Genomic DNA, 16,079 nt, shown 5'->3' with positions numbered 1-16,079 from the left:
GAGAAGGTTTTTGTCAGAGTCGTAGGGTGCAGAAGGCGTGGCTTGATTACGTTTCGCTCCTCCAGTCGCGCACAGGGGCAAGCAAGTGTATTATTCTGCCAGCACCACCTAGCATGGCTGGCCTCTACACGGGAATAATGCAATGTCATAGAAAATGTAACCTCGACTATGATTCAGAATGCGCCTCACCCGAGGTAGAGCCCGGAGAATAGCACACTAATGCTCACATCGGATTGCAATTATTTATACAAAGTGGATGTGAGCTGTGGGGGCTCAAGCGCGTTGGTAACGGAGCCGCCTGCTCCACACGGATAAAAGAAAAAGAAAATACAGCTATTTATATCGTGGTTGTTCCAGAGGTGACGACCCTCCGGACTTCGTAGCCATGAGTGGACAGGACGAAAGTTCAGTGCGGGTCGCATTGAGGTAAACCTGTGACATTGGATGGTGTTTTGTGTTCCGTCGGGAAAGTATGCTCTTGGTCACGACTCTCCAGGATAATGTACCTATTATTATTGTGACCATGCCGGTGTTGAAAAACCACAGCATGGGCAGTTATAATGGCCTTATTACTGTGTGATAACATTCATGTGTGTATAGCCTAAACAAATAAGCATTCATTTAAAAAATAACGCACGGTAGATTGAAATGTGGCAAGGCAATCAACGTTTACGTAGGGGTTGGCGATAGCAATAACAATACGTTTCTCCTGGTATATATTCTAGGACGCTTGTCAAATGTCAAACTACTAAAGCAGCACGGCCTTGGATTTTTTTAAGTGTCACCATCAGCCCCCCACCCACCCATATAGACCAACCAAGTATATAGCCAGCACAATTTCCTAGGTTATGTTTAATGAGTTTCCTTTGTTGATGCTTAAGGTACTGTAACAGTACTCCATTTCCAAATGGCCTGGCTGCAGACATGATGACTACATGCATTTATGAATGAAGGAAGGAGGGGCGGATATGACAGGAGAAAGCAGTACCCCCCCCCATCTCGATAATAAACAAAAGTGAACATTTAAAAAATAATTAAACACTCTCTCTCTCCAGTTACTGCAGGCAGACTTTGACCCAGTACTCTCTTTATTAAGTCTCTGTCTGGACTGGGCCTTGGTTTTACAAGCCTCTCTCCTGCATATAAACGCAGCCATATTCATGAGACAATATATACCAGCGGCAAGCACATCTACACAACACGATATTTGCAGAGACCGTTTTAATTGCCGACATGTCAGGCAGACAGCATTTAGAGTTTCCCAAAAAATCGATACACAACGGTCATTTCACATTGAAAAGCATTTAACTGCAAGGACTAAGTACTTATTTCAATGACTACACAATAGCCACGGAACTGTTGGTAGCACAGGCAATACGGAGACTGTCCTCGGTGTGAAAATAACTAGCTCCCCACGACACAATCGCAGACAGACACAAGTGTGTGTAAACCCTTGTATCCATCTGCATAGAAATCCTCACGAATCATGTGCTAGCTGTTGTATACCGTACGCATTTGCCTAGTACTTTCTTCCTCTCTCTTGCACCTTTCATTTGGTCTTTTGTTTCCTCCACAATCAGGCTCCCTCTCATGATTCTCATGGAGGAGCCAGAGGAGAGAGAGTCTGTACAGGACAAGACCAACTACCGTGTCTAACTTTGATCACGAAAACGGAGACATGCGTCGACTCAGATGATCAGATAGCATGTAATAACATGCTGATAATATGTTTATAACATGTAACGTAGGACCCTAAGTTCCAGAAACTCTGGTTCTTTATTAACATGTTCTACCCCCCCCACACACACACACACCATTCCTCTTCAGGAATCTAAACAGCATCATTACCACCTTCCCCCGGTTCCCTGATATACAGTTTGGAACCTGTCACTAATCCAAGTGTCCTGTGTATGGGTCAGTAAGCAGATCCCTTAAGCCTACAGCACAGGGATACCTTCCCTGACCCTGCTGCGCCCTGCACCTTAATGCTCTCTCTGCTATCCTGAGAACACCGGCTCCGCAGAGCTCCCTTCATCACATTATGTACACATCCACTCACGCACCCACACGCTAGCACTCTCTCGCCAAGTCCCTCTCTAAGCCTGTAGCTCGCTTTTCCTTTCTCTCTCCCTCTACCTATCCCTGTCTCGCACGCACACACGCACACACACACACGCGCACACACACACACACACACACACGCACTGGCAGGACAGCCGTTACACTGGCTCATAAACAGACAGGCACTGTTTAATCTTCACGAAACCCTCAGACAGGCACATAGACCTCCAGTACAAAAGGTTACACACACTCTTGAGATCTGGAGAGTCATTACGGAGGCAGCCCTGTGTCTGTCTACGCCTGCTTTCTGCTCTTGGCTTGGGTCCATTAGGCTGAATGTCTATCTGTCCCTGTGTCAGAGGAGTTCTTGCAAGGTGACATCAGCTTTGTCTGCTGTCTGCCAACCTGTCTCAAGGATAATGCTATTATATAGGCCATTTCATATTCTGATCTAGTATAATACAGCCTGGCGGCCGCCAGATCTGTATGTGCTTGCCTTGGTCCAACCCTACTGATTTGAAAGCACGTGAGTACATATATCTGGCAACCCAGCTAACTTACTTGAAGCACAACAACATGACACAAAAAGTTCAAACATCCACTTAATCATTCTTGTCATGACTTGACGACGTTATCTAAGCTGCTATCGTTACAACTACAACTGCACAGTGCATTAGCCTTGATGAGTTATAGTAACACCCACAAGAGACACGGCAACGCTGTAATTACTTCTGTGTGTTGGTGCAACTTTATCAGAGTCACTACGGACATGTTTAAGACAGGTTGACTCACAGGTTTTCGCACGCACACGCACACACACACGCACACACACACACACACACACACACAGCGATCACCAACCAATGTAGCTTGTTGTTGTTAGATACCGAGCCTGCGTGTGCCAGTTGGCCTATTGCTGTCTGTTAACGAGGCTTAATGCTTCAGCCCCAGTTCCATGCACAAGGCTCATATGTTCCATTATCACCCAAGTGCTGTGTTCTGGTGGAGTTAATGAATGTTACAAGTCAAAGGTCAATGCTTTGGCACCAGAAGTGCACAGTCGTGTTTTTTTTTTAGGGTTGCGTTACTGCGACAGAGTCAGTCAGTCAGTGACTCTCATGAACATGTGTTTTCCAATGCTGCTCTTGAACATAAATGACTGGCATCTAGATTTTTGTTCGTTTGCACCCGTTTCATGTTTTTAGGCCAGTGCTGTTAAAACACACAAACAAAAGGTATAGCTGTTCTGGACACAACTATATCAAAGTATTTATTCATTGGGCAGTCTGGTATGAGCTCAGTCTAAATGGAATAAACGGATCGTTTTGAGCAATTTAGCCCATGTAAGTGTTAGTATGTTTGTTTGGTAAAGTGAAGTGCGACCAGATGAGCCAGTCAAGTGGTTGTTTCATGAATATCCTTGAAGTGAATGAAGCATTAAGTATGCATCGCCTCAAGCCTGGAGCTACGCTACAGTGTCGGTCGCTTCAGGTTTCAAGTTGTTCACGTTCGAAGCTAGACAGGCCTTTTACACAATTTCAGCTAAAGGCCAAGTCAAAAGAAGACACTTGTTTCAGAGAGCAATAGAATTGGCACAATAACAGACATGTCATGTTATGCTAGTGTAATATTGATTGTGTCCAGCTTCTGTTTCAGATTTTCTCATGTGGGGCAAAAGTCACCAAAACAGCTGCTATTGGGCAATGGGACCAAACCCTCAAAAGAGTAACGTCCTTTCCACTAGTTGGTTTTTCAGTGTGTCCATCAAAGCTCAGCTCCTCCCCAGGGTGGATTATTCTTAAATATGCACGAACCATCTGCCGGCACACGTCATGTGATATTACAAAGTGTCCTGACTTACTAGGAGAGACAATAATAATAGTTACAGTATCTATTCAATTTCATCCGCTTCTCTCAGTATCCAAGAAAGGCTTTGTGTTGTAGCTGAGACTTCTCTAAATGATTTTGAATCCCAAGTCCGAGTCCTTTATACTAGAGAGGTACCAACACTGCCCCAGCCTGCCAGCCAGAGGGACAGAGTGTTTACTTTTTTATATTAGAAGGTGTTTCACACATAGAGATGGGATATGTATCTTTCATACAACACACAACAGGCCCTAAAATCCCAGCATTGTCACAATGCAAGCCCTTCAAAATGGCACCACAGAATATCACAAGATAAGCTTGTGTTGGCTTGAGGTCAGATACATTAACTCAGCCAAGATTGATAAACTGATGTGTTTTAGGAATCTCACTGGTATCCCATTGCCAGAAGAGAAGAATGTGTCTCAATTTATTTTCTTACTCATTGCCCTTGTCCGTGACATTGCAAAACATTTTGGGGTTGTTTTTTTCCCATCCGAAATAACTCCAACTCACAAGGTTGTATGTCAGTCTGTGTCGTCCTCTAGTGTTTTGACAGAGTTCCCTTTGTGGCATAAAGGTATTTAACTGTCACAACAGAATGTTTCCATATATGATCGCTGTTATTTGGTGTTATTCATCATAAGGCTGGGCTTGAGGAAGTTAAGATGGATGTGTGTGTATTTGTGTGTGTGTCCTCTGTCTCTTGTCCTGGTTTCCCCCCAAACTGACAGTGTGAAACCGACAGCCACTGCGTGGACCCCTGCATCCCCTTTTCCTGCTCTTCCCTATAGCTGCACCGTGAAATCTGACCCAGGAAGCAGTAGAGCTGTGGCCACTGGTCAGTGAACCCTCTGCCCAGTGTGGTGACCCTGTGAATGGACATCACTCACCCATGTAGAAAAGCCATGCCAGGTTTAAGCCAGGGAATCTCCCCTTTCTTTCACTAGTGGCTTTGGTAACTGAAGTGACATCACTAGACTGGACACAGTCATTCAAAGACCATTTGATGAAAACATTTGATGAAGACATTTTTAGGAAAAAGTTGGTTGGTTGATTTGTTTGAGGCGCTTACTTGTATAATTTGTTGAAAACTGCAGTTTGTCTTTCTGTGCTCTGAGGCGAAAAGGCCTGTTAGTACCTGTTAATCACAGAGCATTGACGTTGAGAATTATCCAATGACTCGCCTCACGATCTCCACTCCAGTACAGTACTTAACAATGGACAGACTGTTCCTAAAAGCAAGTACAATGGACCATATCTTAGTTGAAGACTGAGCATTAAACACGGACACTGTTGTTTTCAGCTGTTATTGTTTACTGTAGCTACTGTATTACTCACAGTGATGCTCTGTAAACATAGCTTAATGCACGTATTCGTCATTACAACCCTGTCATTATGACAGACACTAAACAATGTGTCAGTCAGTGAGTCAGGTGCTTCTAAGGCAGAAGGAAAAATAAAAATCACACCTGATGTCCTGAACAGGGAATGATGACAGTTGACATCATTATCCACACTCACAATACACAGTGTTTGCCTTTTGCGTGTTGCTTCACAATGTCATAATTGAAACAAACACAACATTAGAGTGTCAGGATAGGAGCACTTTGTATGAAATCCACTCCATATGACGACAGTGGACGATGTCAGTCAGATAACAGTGGAAGTAATATTTCCATTTAAGTGCCTTTTTTCCCCCCCAGCCCATTTTTTCACCCCCAGCCTATTTATTCACCCCCAGCCTATTTCTTCACCCCCCAGCCCATTTCTTCACCCCCCAGCCCATTTCTTCACCCCCAGCCCATTTCTTCACCCCCAGCCCATTTCTTCACCTCCCCAGCCCATTTATTCACCCCCAGGCCATTTTTTCATCCCTTCAGACCATTTCTTCATCCCCCAGCCCATTTCTTCATCCCCCCCAGCCCATTTCTTCATCCCCCAGCCCATTTCTTCACCCCCAGCCCATTTCTTCACCCCCCAGCCTATTTCTTCACCCCCCCAGCCCATTTCTTCACCCCCCAGCCCATTTCTTCACCCCCCAGCCCATTTCTTCACCCCCAGCCCATTTCTTCACCTCCCCAGCCCATTTCTTCACCCCCAGGCCATTTTTTCATCCCTTCAGACCATTTCTTCATCCCCCAGCCCATTTCTTCATCCCCCAGCCCATTTCTTCATCCCCCAGCCCATTTCTTCATCCCCCAGACCATTTCTTCATCCCCCAGCCCATTTCTTCATCCCCCAGCCCATTTCTTCATCCCCCCAGCCCATTTCTTCATCCCCCAGCCCATTTCTTCATCCCCCAGCCCATTTCTTCATCCCCCAGCCCATTTCTTCATCCCCCAGCCCATTTCTTCATCCCCCAGCCCATTTCTTCATCCCCCAGCCCATTTCTTCACCCCCAGGCCATTTCTTCATCCCCCAGCCCATTTCTTCATCCCCCAGCCCATTTCTTCATCCCCCCCAGCCCATTTCTTCACCCCCAGCCCATTTCTTCATCCCCGAGCCCATTTCTTCACCCCCAGCCCATTTCTTCACCCCCAGCCCATTTCTTCATCCCCCCAGCCCATTTCTTCATCCCCCAGCTCATTTCTTCATCCCCCAGCCCATTTCTTCACCCCCCCAGCCCATTTCTTCACCCCCCAGCCCATTTCTTCATCCCCCCAGCTCATTTCTTCATCCCCCAGCCCATTTCTTCACCCCCAGACCATTTCTTCATCCCCCAGACCATTTCTTCACCCCCAGACCATTTCTTCACCCCCAGACCATTTCTTCATCACCCCCAGCCCATTTCTTCATCCCCCAGCTCATTTCTTCACCTCCCCAGCCCATTTCTTCATGCCCCAGGCCATTTCTTCATCCCTTCAGACGATTTCTTCATCCCCCCAGCCCATTTCTTCATCCCCCCCAGCCCATTTCTTCATCCCCCCAGCCCATTTCTTCATCCCCCCAGCCCATTTCTTCATCCCCCAGCCCATTTCTTCACCTCCCCAGCCCATTTCTTCACCCCCCAGGCCCATTTCTTCACCCCCAGGCCATTTCTTCATCCCTTCAGACCATTTCTTCATCCCCCCAGCCCATTTCTTCATCCCCCAGCCCATTTCTTCAACCCCCAGCCCATTTCTTCATCCCCCAGCCCATTTCTTCATCCCCCCCAGCCCATTTCTTCATCCCCCCCAGCCCATTTCTTCACCCCCAGCCCATTTCTTCATCCCCCAGCCCATTTCTTCACCCCCAGGCCATTTCTTCATCCCCCAGCCCATTTCTTCATCCCCCAGCCCATTTCTTCATCCCCCCCAGCCCATTTCTTCATCCCCCCAGCCCATTTCTTCATCCCCCAGCCCATTTCTTCATCCCCCAGCCCATATCTTCACCCCATTTCTTCATCCCCCAGCCCATTTCTTCATCCCCCAGCCCATTTCTTCATCCCCCCAGCCCATTTCTTCATCCCCCAGCCCATTTCTTCATCCCCAGCCCATTTCTTCACCTCCCCAGCCCATTTCTTCATCCCCCAGCCCATTTCTTCATCCCCCAGCCCATTTCTTCATCCCCCAGCCCATATCTTCACCCCATTTCTTCATCCCCCCAGCCCATTTCTTCATCCCCCAGCCCATTTCTTCATCCCCCCAGCCCATTTCTTCATCCCCCAGCCCATTTCTTCATCCCCCAGCCCATTTCTTCACCCCCAGCCCATATCTTCACCCCATTTCTTCATATCCCCCAGCCCATTTCTTCATCCCTTCAGACCATTTCTTCATCCCCCCAGCCCATTTCTTCATCCCCCAGCCCATTTCTTCAACCCCCAGCCCATTTCTTCATCCCCCCAGCCCATTTCTTCATCCCCCCAGCCCATTTCTTCACCCCCAGCCCATTTCTTCATCCCCCAGCCCATTTCTTCACCCCCAGGCCATTTCTTCATCCCCCAGCCCATTTCTTCATCCCCCAGCCCATTTCTTCATCCCCCAGCCCATTTCTTCATCCCCCAGCCCATTTCTTCATCCCCCAGCCCATATCTTCACCCCATTTCTTCATCCCCCCCCAGCCCATTTCTTCATCCCTTCAGACCATTTCTTCATCCCCCCAGCCCATTTCTTCATCCCCCCCCAGCCCATTTCTTCAACCCCCCAGCCCATTTCTTCAACCCCCAGCCCATTTCTTCATCCCCCAGCCCATTTCTTCATCCCCCCAGCCCATTTCTTCACCCCCAGCCCATTTCTTCATCCCCCAGCCCATTTCTTCACCCCCAGGCCATTTCTTCATCCCCCAGCCCATTTCTTCATCCCCCAGCCCATTTCTTCATCCCCCAGCCCATTTCTTCATCCCCCAGCCCATATCTTCACCCCATTTCTTCACCCCCAGCCCATTTCTTCATCCCCCAGCCCATTTCTTCATCCCCACAGCCCATTTCTTCATCCCCCCAGCCCATTTCTTCATCCCCAGCCCATTTCTTCACCTCCCCAGCCCATTTCTTCATCCCCCCAGCCCATTTCTTCATCCCCCAGCCCATTTCTTCACCCCTAGCCCATTTCTTCACCCCCAGCCCATTTCTTCACCTCCCCAGCCCATTTCTTCACCCCCAGGCCATTTCTTCATCCCCCAGCCCATTCCTTCATCCCCCAGCCCATTTCTTCATCCCCCAGCCCATTTCTTCATCCCCCCCAGCCCATTTCTTCATCCCCCCCATTTCTTCATCCCCCAGCCCATTTCTTCACCCCCTCAGCCCATTTCTTCATCCCCCAGCCCATTTCTTCATCCCCCAGCCCATTTCTTCACCCCCAGCCCATTTCTTTATCCCCCCAGCCCATTTCTTCATCCCCCAGCCCATTTCTTTATCCCCCCAGCCCATTTCTTCATCCCCCAGCCCATTTCTTTATCCCCCAGCCCATTTCTTCATCCCCCAGCCCATTTATTCATCCCCCAGCCCATTTATTCATCCCCCCAGACCATTTCTTCATCCCCCCCAGCCCATTTCTTCACCCCATTTCTTCATCCCCCCAGCCCATTTCTTCATCCCCCCCAGCCCATTTCTTCATCCCCCAGCCCATTTCTTCACCCCCAGACCATTTCTTCATCCCCGAGCCCATTTCTTCATCGCCCCCAGCCCATTTCTTCATCGCCCCCAGCCCATTTCTTCATCGCCCCCAGCCCATTTCTTCATCGCCCCCAGCCCATTTCTTCATCGCCCCCAGCCCATCTCCATCAGAGGCATATCATATGAGTGGATGTCATCAGATAATGATGATGATGACAATAAGAATATTCCTGTGAACCTTTTACTGCAGTAGGATAAAATCGAGTCTACTTTGAAACAACAGTATACACCTCACACACATGGCTATGGGCATAAAAAATAAGACACCTGTACCATGTCAGTTATAGAATTAAAGTCTATTCAATTTTGAGTTTGCATCCCGATACAACACTTTATATACATCACAGAAAACTGAAATATAACAAAACCTTTGACATAGAAACACCAGATTTGAAATAATGTTTATTAATTATGAAATGATGAAAAATAATACAATTCTACACATGAGGCCAATGGGTCATTTGAATGCAGGAAAGGGCTACAGTTCCATTTCCTTTCCCATCTCCTCTCTTCTTCCTCTAACCCGGGGCATCCATTAACCCAGGCCTGTTCTGCTCCTTCCCATGTGATCGAGGAGACACGTTACACAACCTGCCTGCCATAGGCCATTGCACATCAGATGCCTGCTTCCTTGACTGCTGTAGTTAGTTTCATAATGACCATGTACAACTTAACCGTCAAACTGAAGGTGCTTTACAAGAGAGAGGAGAGGCTGCTGTAGTGTTTCCTGTGGTTTGATTGATTCCCTGAAGAATAGAGGGCGAAGCTGAAGCTTTTCATTCTTCTTTCAAGGGGACCTTTCAAAACTGATTGAGACACTTTTTGTCAGCAGCACAACAACAGAACCAGTTATCGGTGTTTGTGTGTGTATGTGTTTCAGAAGATCACTGTAAGCCCAGTGTCTACAGTTCCCGGGTCTCAGTTTCAGGTGCAATAAAGGGCCAGAGAAGGGTGTGTTTGCATGCCTGTGTTTGTGGGCATGTTTTTGTGTATGTGTACAGTCGTTGCCAAAAGTTTTGAGAATGACACAAATATTAATTTTCACAAAGTTTGCTGCCTCAGTGTCTTTAGATATTTTTGTCAGATGTTTCTATGGAATACTGAAGTATAATTACAAGCATTTCATAAGTGTCAACGGCTTTTATTGACAATTACACGAAGTTGATGCAAGAGTCAATATTTGCAGTGTTGGCCCTTCTTTTTCAAGAACTCTGTAATCCGCCCTGGCATACTGTCAATTAAATTCTGGGCCACATCCTGACTGATGGCAGCCCATTCTTGCATAATCAATGCTTGGAGTTTGTCAGAATTTGTGGGTTTTTGTTTGTCCACCCGCCTCTTGAGGATTGTCCACACATTCTCAGTGGGATTAAGGTCTGGGGAGTTTCCTGGCCATGGACCCAAAATATTTATGTTCTGTTCCCCGAGCTACTTAGTTATCACTTTTGCCTCATGGCAAGGTGCTCCATCATGCTAGAAAAGGCATTGTTCATCACCAAACTGTTCCTGGATGGTTGGAAAAGTTGCTCTTGGGGGATGTGTTGGTACCATTCTTTATTCATGGCTATGTTCTTAGGCAAAATTGTGAGTGAGCCCACTCCCTTGGCTGAGAAACAACCCCACACATGAATGGTCTCAGGATGCTTTACTGTTGGCATGACACAGGACTGATGAAAGCGCTCACCTTGTCTTCTCCGGGCAAGATTTTTTACGGATGCCCCAAACAATCAGAAAGAGGATTCATCAGAGAAAATTACTTTACCCCAGTCCTCAGCAGTCCAATCCCTGTACCTTTTGCAGAATATCAGTCTGTCGCTGATGTTTTTCCTGGAGAGAAGTGGCTTCTCTGCTGCCCTTCTTGACACCAGGCCATCCTCCAAAGGTCTTCGCCTCACTGTGCGTGCAGATGCACTTACACCTGCCTGCTGCCATTCCTGAGCAAGCTCTGTACTGGTGGTGCCCCGATCCCGCAGCTGAATCAACTTTAGGAGACGGTCCTGGCGCTTGCTGGAGTTTCTTGGGCGTCCTGAAGCCTTCTTCACAACAATTTAACCACTCTCCTTGAAGTTCTTGATGATCCGATAAATGGTTGATTTAGGTGCAATCTTACTGGCAGCAATATCCTTGCCTGTGAAGCTCTTTTTGTGCAAAGCAATGATGACGGCACGTGTTTCCTTGCAGGTAACCATGGTTGTCAGAGGAAGAACAATGATTCTAAGCACCACTCTCCTTTTGAAGCTTCCAGTATGTTATTCGAACTCAATCAGCATGACAGCGTGATCTCCAGCCTTGTCCTCGTCAACACACACACACACCTGTGTTAACGAGAGAATCACTGACATGATGTCAGCTGGTCCTTTTGTGGCAGGGCTGAAATGCAGTGGAATTTTTTTTTTGGGGGGAATTCAGTTCATTTGCACTGCAAAGAGTGACTGCAATTAATTGCAATTCATCTGATCACTCTTCATAACATTCTGGAGTATATGCAAATCGCCATAATATAAACTGAGGCAGCAGACTTTGTGAAAATTAAGATTTGTGTCATTCTCAAAACTTTTGGCCACAACTGTATGTATGTATGTTTGTGTGTGTGTGTGTGTGTGTGTGTGTGTTGAATGGTCCCTCCTTAACCCCTGCTCTACAGCATCAGTATCTCAGGGTAAAGATGCCCTGGGAGTAAAGGGCCAGCTCCAAAGCACAATGCAGTCCAAATTGTACAAAAGCTGATTAAACTAACACTGTAAAAGTGTGAACAAATTTGATCACTGTTATTTACTGATAGTTGCTGGTTGAAAACACAATCTACACCCGACCTTCTAGTCAGCGGGTTTGCATGGGCAGGAGATTTGGCTTTCCACGGAGACATCACCATGCAGGAAATTGATTGAATGACCAATAACAAAGAGAGTTTGAAACCTTTCTGCCAATAAAAAACAGCTGGTTTTCAGTTTTCCCCTTCCACACAGACAGTCCTAGCCAAATTATAATGATTTTTGCTAAAAAGACAGTTTTGCCCGTCTTAATGGAAATATATTACAGTAAGGTACTTAATTGTTACGCAGAAATGAGTTGATATTGATATAAAAACAGCTGCATCGGTTCTTTAAAACCCCGTTCCTAGTGCATGAATTCCTCAGGTACATAGCCACAATTTAACCTCTGATATGAGAGGAGTTAAAAAGCCAGCCGCCTGACTCCATTCTCCTCTCTTTGTAATGTGTGGGCACAGGGCAGCAATACTCCCTCTCCTTTCTGTTTTCTTCACAAATGAATGCGAAGAAGTCATGAATAAGTGAATGATTGATTGTTTCCTGTAATCTAGTTGTGTATCGTGCCTGTTGTTTGTCCCTACACTGTGGGTCCAGATGCTTCTCAGGACTCTTTGTATAGCTCTAGAATTAGATTAGGGCTGAGATTAGATTTTACAATAGTCTGATGTTACCGTTGTGGTTTGCAGCAGGGAAGTGATGCGGGATGGTCTCTCGGGGAACCATTGTGGTCGGCAGAGGCAGGGATTCTGAGGTCAAGTCCAGATCTGCAGTGAGTCAGCATGATGATGCTGTGGCTGAATCACCTTTCTTACCATCATAGTTATTAATATTCATGGAGATCTACACATACTGTATAGACTCAAACATATCCATCGCAGAGAACACTGGTTAGGACGGTCACCAGCCTTCCCTGGCGCAGTCAGTGCACCCTGGCCTCTGGCCTGCAGTACATCTCTAATTTTACAAGAGCCTTTCTGTTTTAAGTGCATTTGTTTAGTAGGAGATTATGCTGGCTAGAAATGTGACTGTGCTACTGCCTGGCCCTGCGTCTTTCAGCCCGTTGAACCAGCTCAATGTGTAGTGGTGGTGGTGGCTGTGTGGAGAAAGGGGACAGAGAGAGAGTGGGAGGGAGAGAATGAGAGAGACAGAATGAGAGGGAGAGAGGGAGAATAGAGAGAGAGGTGAGGGAGACAGAGAGGGAAGGGACAGAGAGAGGGAGAGGAAGGGGAAGGGGAGAGAAGGACAGAGAGAGAATGTGACAAAGAGAGACAGATAGGCAAGGCTGCCCCAGATAATTCGGACTGGGTCCAAAGGAGAGAAAGGAGAGTCTTGGCTCAGGCCCAGGACAGCTGCTTCTGAATGGGTTATTGCTATAGTGAGCTAGCCTGGCGCAGTCCATTTTGTTCTGAGAGGGGTTAGTGAGTTAGCATGGTGCTCCTCTGGCAGTCACTGTCATCGCTGTAATGAGGCCGCCAGCGTGAGGCTAACTGGACATGTCACATGGTGAGAGTCTCTGTCAGGAGCTCTACGGTGTGTGTGTCCGTACTAGAGGTCGACCCATTATGATTTTTCAACGCCGATACCGATTATTGGAGGACCAAAAAAAGCCGATACCGATTAATCAGACTTTTAATTTTTTTCTTTTTGTAATAATGACAATTACAACAATACTGAATGAACACTTATTTTAACTTAATATAATACATAATAATACATAAATTTAGTTTAAATAATTCAAACACAAAGTGTTGGAGAAGAAAGTAAAAGTGCAATATGTGCCATGTAAGAAAGCTAACGTTTAAGTTCCTTGCTCAGAACATGAGAACATATGAAAGCTGGTGGTTCCTTTTAACATGAGTCTTCAATATTCCCAGGTAAGAAGTTTTAGGTTGTAGTTATAGGAATTATAGGACTATTTCCCTCTATACCATTTGTATTTCATTAACCTTTGACTCTTATAGGCACTTTAGTATTGCCAGTGTAACAGTATAGCTTCCGTCCCTCTCCTCGCTCCTCCCTGGGCTAGAACCAGGAACACAACGACAACAGCCACCATCGAAGCAGCGAACAACTACTAGAAGGCTCAGAGCGAGTCACGTTTGAAACGCTATTAGCGCACGCTAACTAGCCAGCCATTTCACTTCGGTTACACCAGCCTCATCTCAGGAGTTGATAGGCTTGAAGTCATAAACAGCGGAACTTACCTTGGCTTACTGCATTCACGTAACAGGCAGTCTCCTTGTGGAGTGCAACGTGAGAGAGGCAGGTCATTATTGCGTTGGACTAGTTAACTGTAAGGTTGCAAGATTGGATCCCCTTAGCTGACAAGGTGAAAAGCTGTCGTTCTGACCCTGAACGAGGCAGTTAACCCACCGTTCCTAGGCCGGCATTGAAAATAAGAATGTGTTCTTAACTGACTTGCCTAGTTAAATAAAGGTATAAAAAATATATATATATAAAAAATATATTTTTTTAAAAATCGGCAAATCGGCGCCCAAAAATACCGATTTCCGATTGTTATGAAAACTTGAAATCGGCCCTAATTAATCGGCCATTCAGATTAATCGATCCACCTCTAGTCCGTACACGTGTGTGTTTGCTGGCATGTATGTGTGTGTGTCAGTCCATGTGTGTGTCAGCCTATCATCTCAAGAGAAGCGGCCTACCCCACCTAGCCCACCTCTTCTGAACCGGATCATTAAACGATAGCTATTTTATATTCCATGAAGCAGGCTTAACCTGACCGGGGGGTTGACTGGATAAATGTAGAGCCGTTATCATAGAGAGCTAGGTGCTGACTGCTTAGTCAGTCAGTCCCCCTGTACTGTGTTAGGCAAAGGCTTTGGGGCCCCTTTAGAGTTACAGGAACTGGAGAGTTAGATTTCCTCTGGGAGAAAACAAGACATAAGACTCAATGGTTTGTGGCACTACAGTGTAGTGTTGTTCTATGCTGGTCATGGGGATGGAGTTGGACTCAAGGTTGTGTACATTTTTGGTTCAGCCCAGCACTAACACACATCTGGTTCAACTAATCCCCTAATCACTGATTGCCTTGATTAGTTTTGTCAGAGCTGGGCTAGAACAAAAATGCTCACCAGTCTGGGCCCCCAGGACCAGTATTGAAAATCACTGCTCAAGGGCGGATTAGTGCTTTCAAAGTCTACATGATGGTATGGAGAAGTTACTGTAAACGCCAACCCTTATTCACCCTGACGGATCCAGTGTTTTCATTTGACTCATAGCCTGAAACCTGTCGGTCAACTGTCCCAGCTAGAGGACAAATGTCATGTACACAAGTGCACTGCTCACTCACTGCACTGTGAAGTGTGCTCAACACGCATAGGCTTCTCATTATATATTTTATAGACCTCAAAATAACAGAGGCACTCGTCCACTGTTGATGACCTCATAGAGCTTTCACCAAGAGAATGCCCTAATGTACAGACGGGGGAGAATCTCACTTTCATTTCCTTGATTCCTCATGTCCTCTCTCCTCGCCTCCTTCTCAAAACAGGTTTTGAGAAGGAGGCAAAGAAAGAGGAAGCAAGGAAACGTGGAATCGCAATTGAGAGTCTCCCCGGATATTTGACCAGTTCAAGATTGTCGTCAGATTTCCACCCTGAATAAAAACATTAAACTCAACTGACCACAGCCACTTCAAAGCTGCTTTTTTCAACACCAGGAAGACATTTCAGATCAGATGTTTGTTTAAACAGTATATGCCTCTAGACCAGAGCCATATAGATCAATGTATATCTGGTTCTGTGTCTCCAAATGTGTTGGTTTAGTGCATGTAAACAAATCAATCTATTGATTCTCTCCAGTATCTTATATCCTTCTCTAATTAGTAAATTATCGCTGGTGTCTGGACTGGGATTGAGGGGGGGGGGTCTGTTTGTGTATTGGAGACACTGGGAGATGTCGCAGACAAGGCTGGAGGCCTAGACACACACACACACACAAGGAGGACTGTTTGACTGGTTGTCTTGCGTCACCACCTTGGCTGGGATGCTCTCATCACAATCAATCAGGCCAATGATGTGATTCAAACTGCACTGAACTCTTTCCTCGTGTAGGGACATTTGGCACCAAGTTAAATGCCGTTGAATGTAATCTCATGACCAGTGCTGTGTATTATCTAGTATCTTTGATCTCATATTTGGCTGGCCCAGCATTCTCACTTGTAGTATTTCCGTAGCATTAGTGTTACTTAACGAGTGGTAAGCAGTGATGTGTATTATCTTTGTTTTGGTGGAGAACAGTGATGGTTCTGTCCTGTTTTAGGAAGTGGG

At 46.3% G+C, this 16,079-nt stretch overlaps 1 protein-coding gene across 16 annotated transcripts in view; it reads left to right on the top strand.

Annotated features, from left to right (window-relative positions):
- Positions 1-62: 62 nt before the first annotated feature.
- Positions 63-16,079, top strand: part of LOC115106871 (kinesin-like protein KIF21A) — a 44,892-nt gene continuing 28,875 nt past the window's right edge. For 11 of the 16 annotated variants that reach the window (XM_029630054.2, XM_065008138.1, XM_029630052.2 and 8 more), the window contains exon 1: positions 64-426. In XM_029630054.2, the coding sequence (XP_029485914.2) occupies positions 386-426 (41 nt within the window). In that variant the 5' untranslated portion in view covers positions 64-385. Of the gene's footprint in view, positions 427-16,079 lie in introns of all 16 variants that reach the window. The other 5 variants (XM_029630050.2, XM_029630047.2, XM_029630045.2 and 2 more) reach the window with 1 other exon arrangement.

Source organism: Oncorhynchus nerka, linkage group LG23, assembly GCF_034236695.1.
Source record: "Oncorhynchus nerka isolate Pitt River linkage group LG23, Oner_Uvic_2.0, whole genome shotgun sequence".
NCBI classification, from domain to species: Eukaryota; Metazoa; Chordata; class Actinopteri; order Salmoniformes; family Salmonidae; genus Oncorhynchus; species Oncorhynchus nerka.
This window is presented reverse-complemented; position numbering and strand designations above follow the sequence as displayed.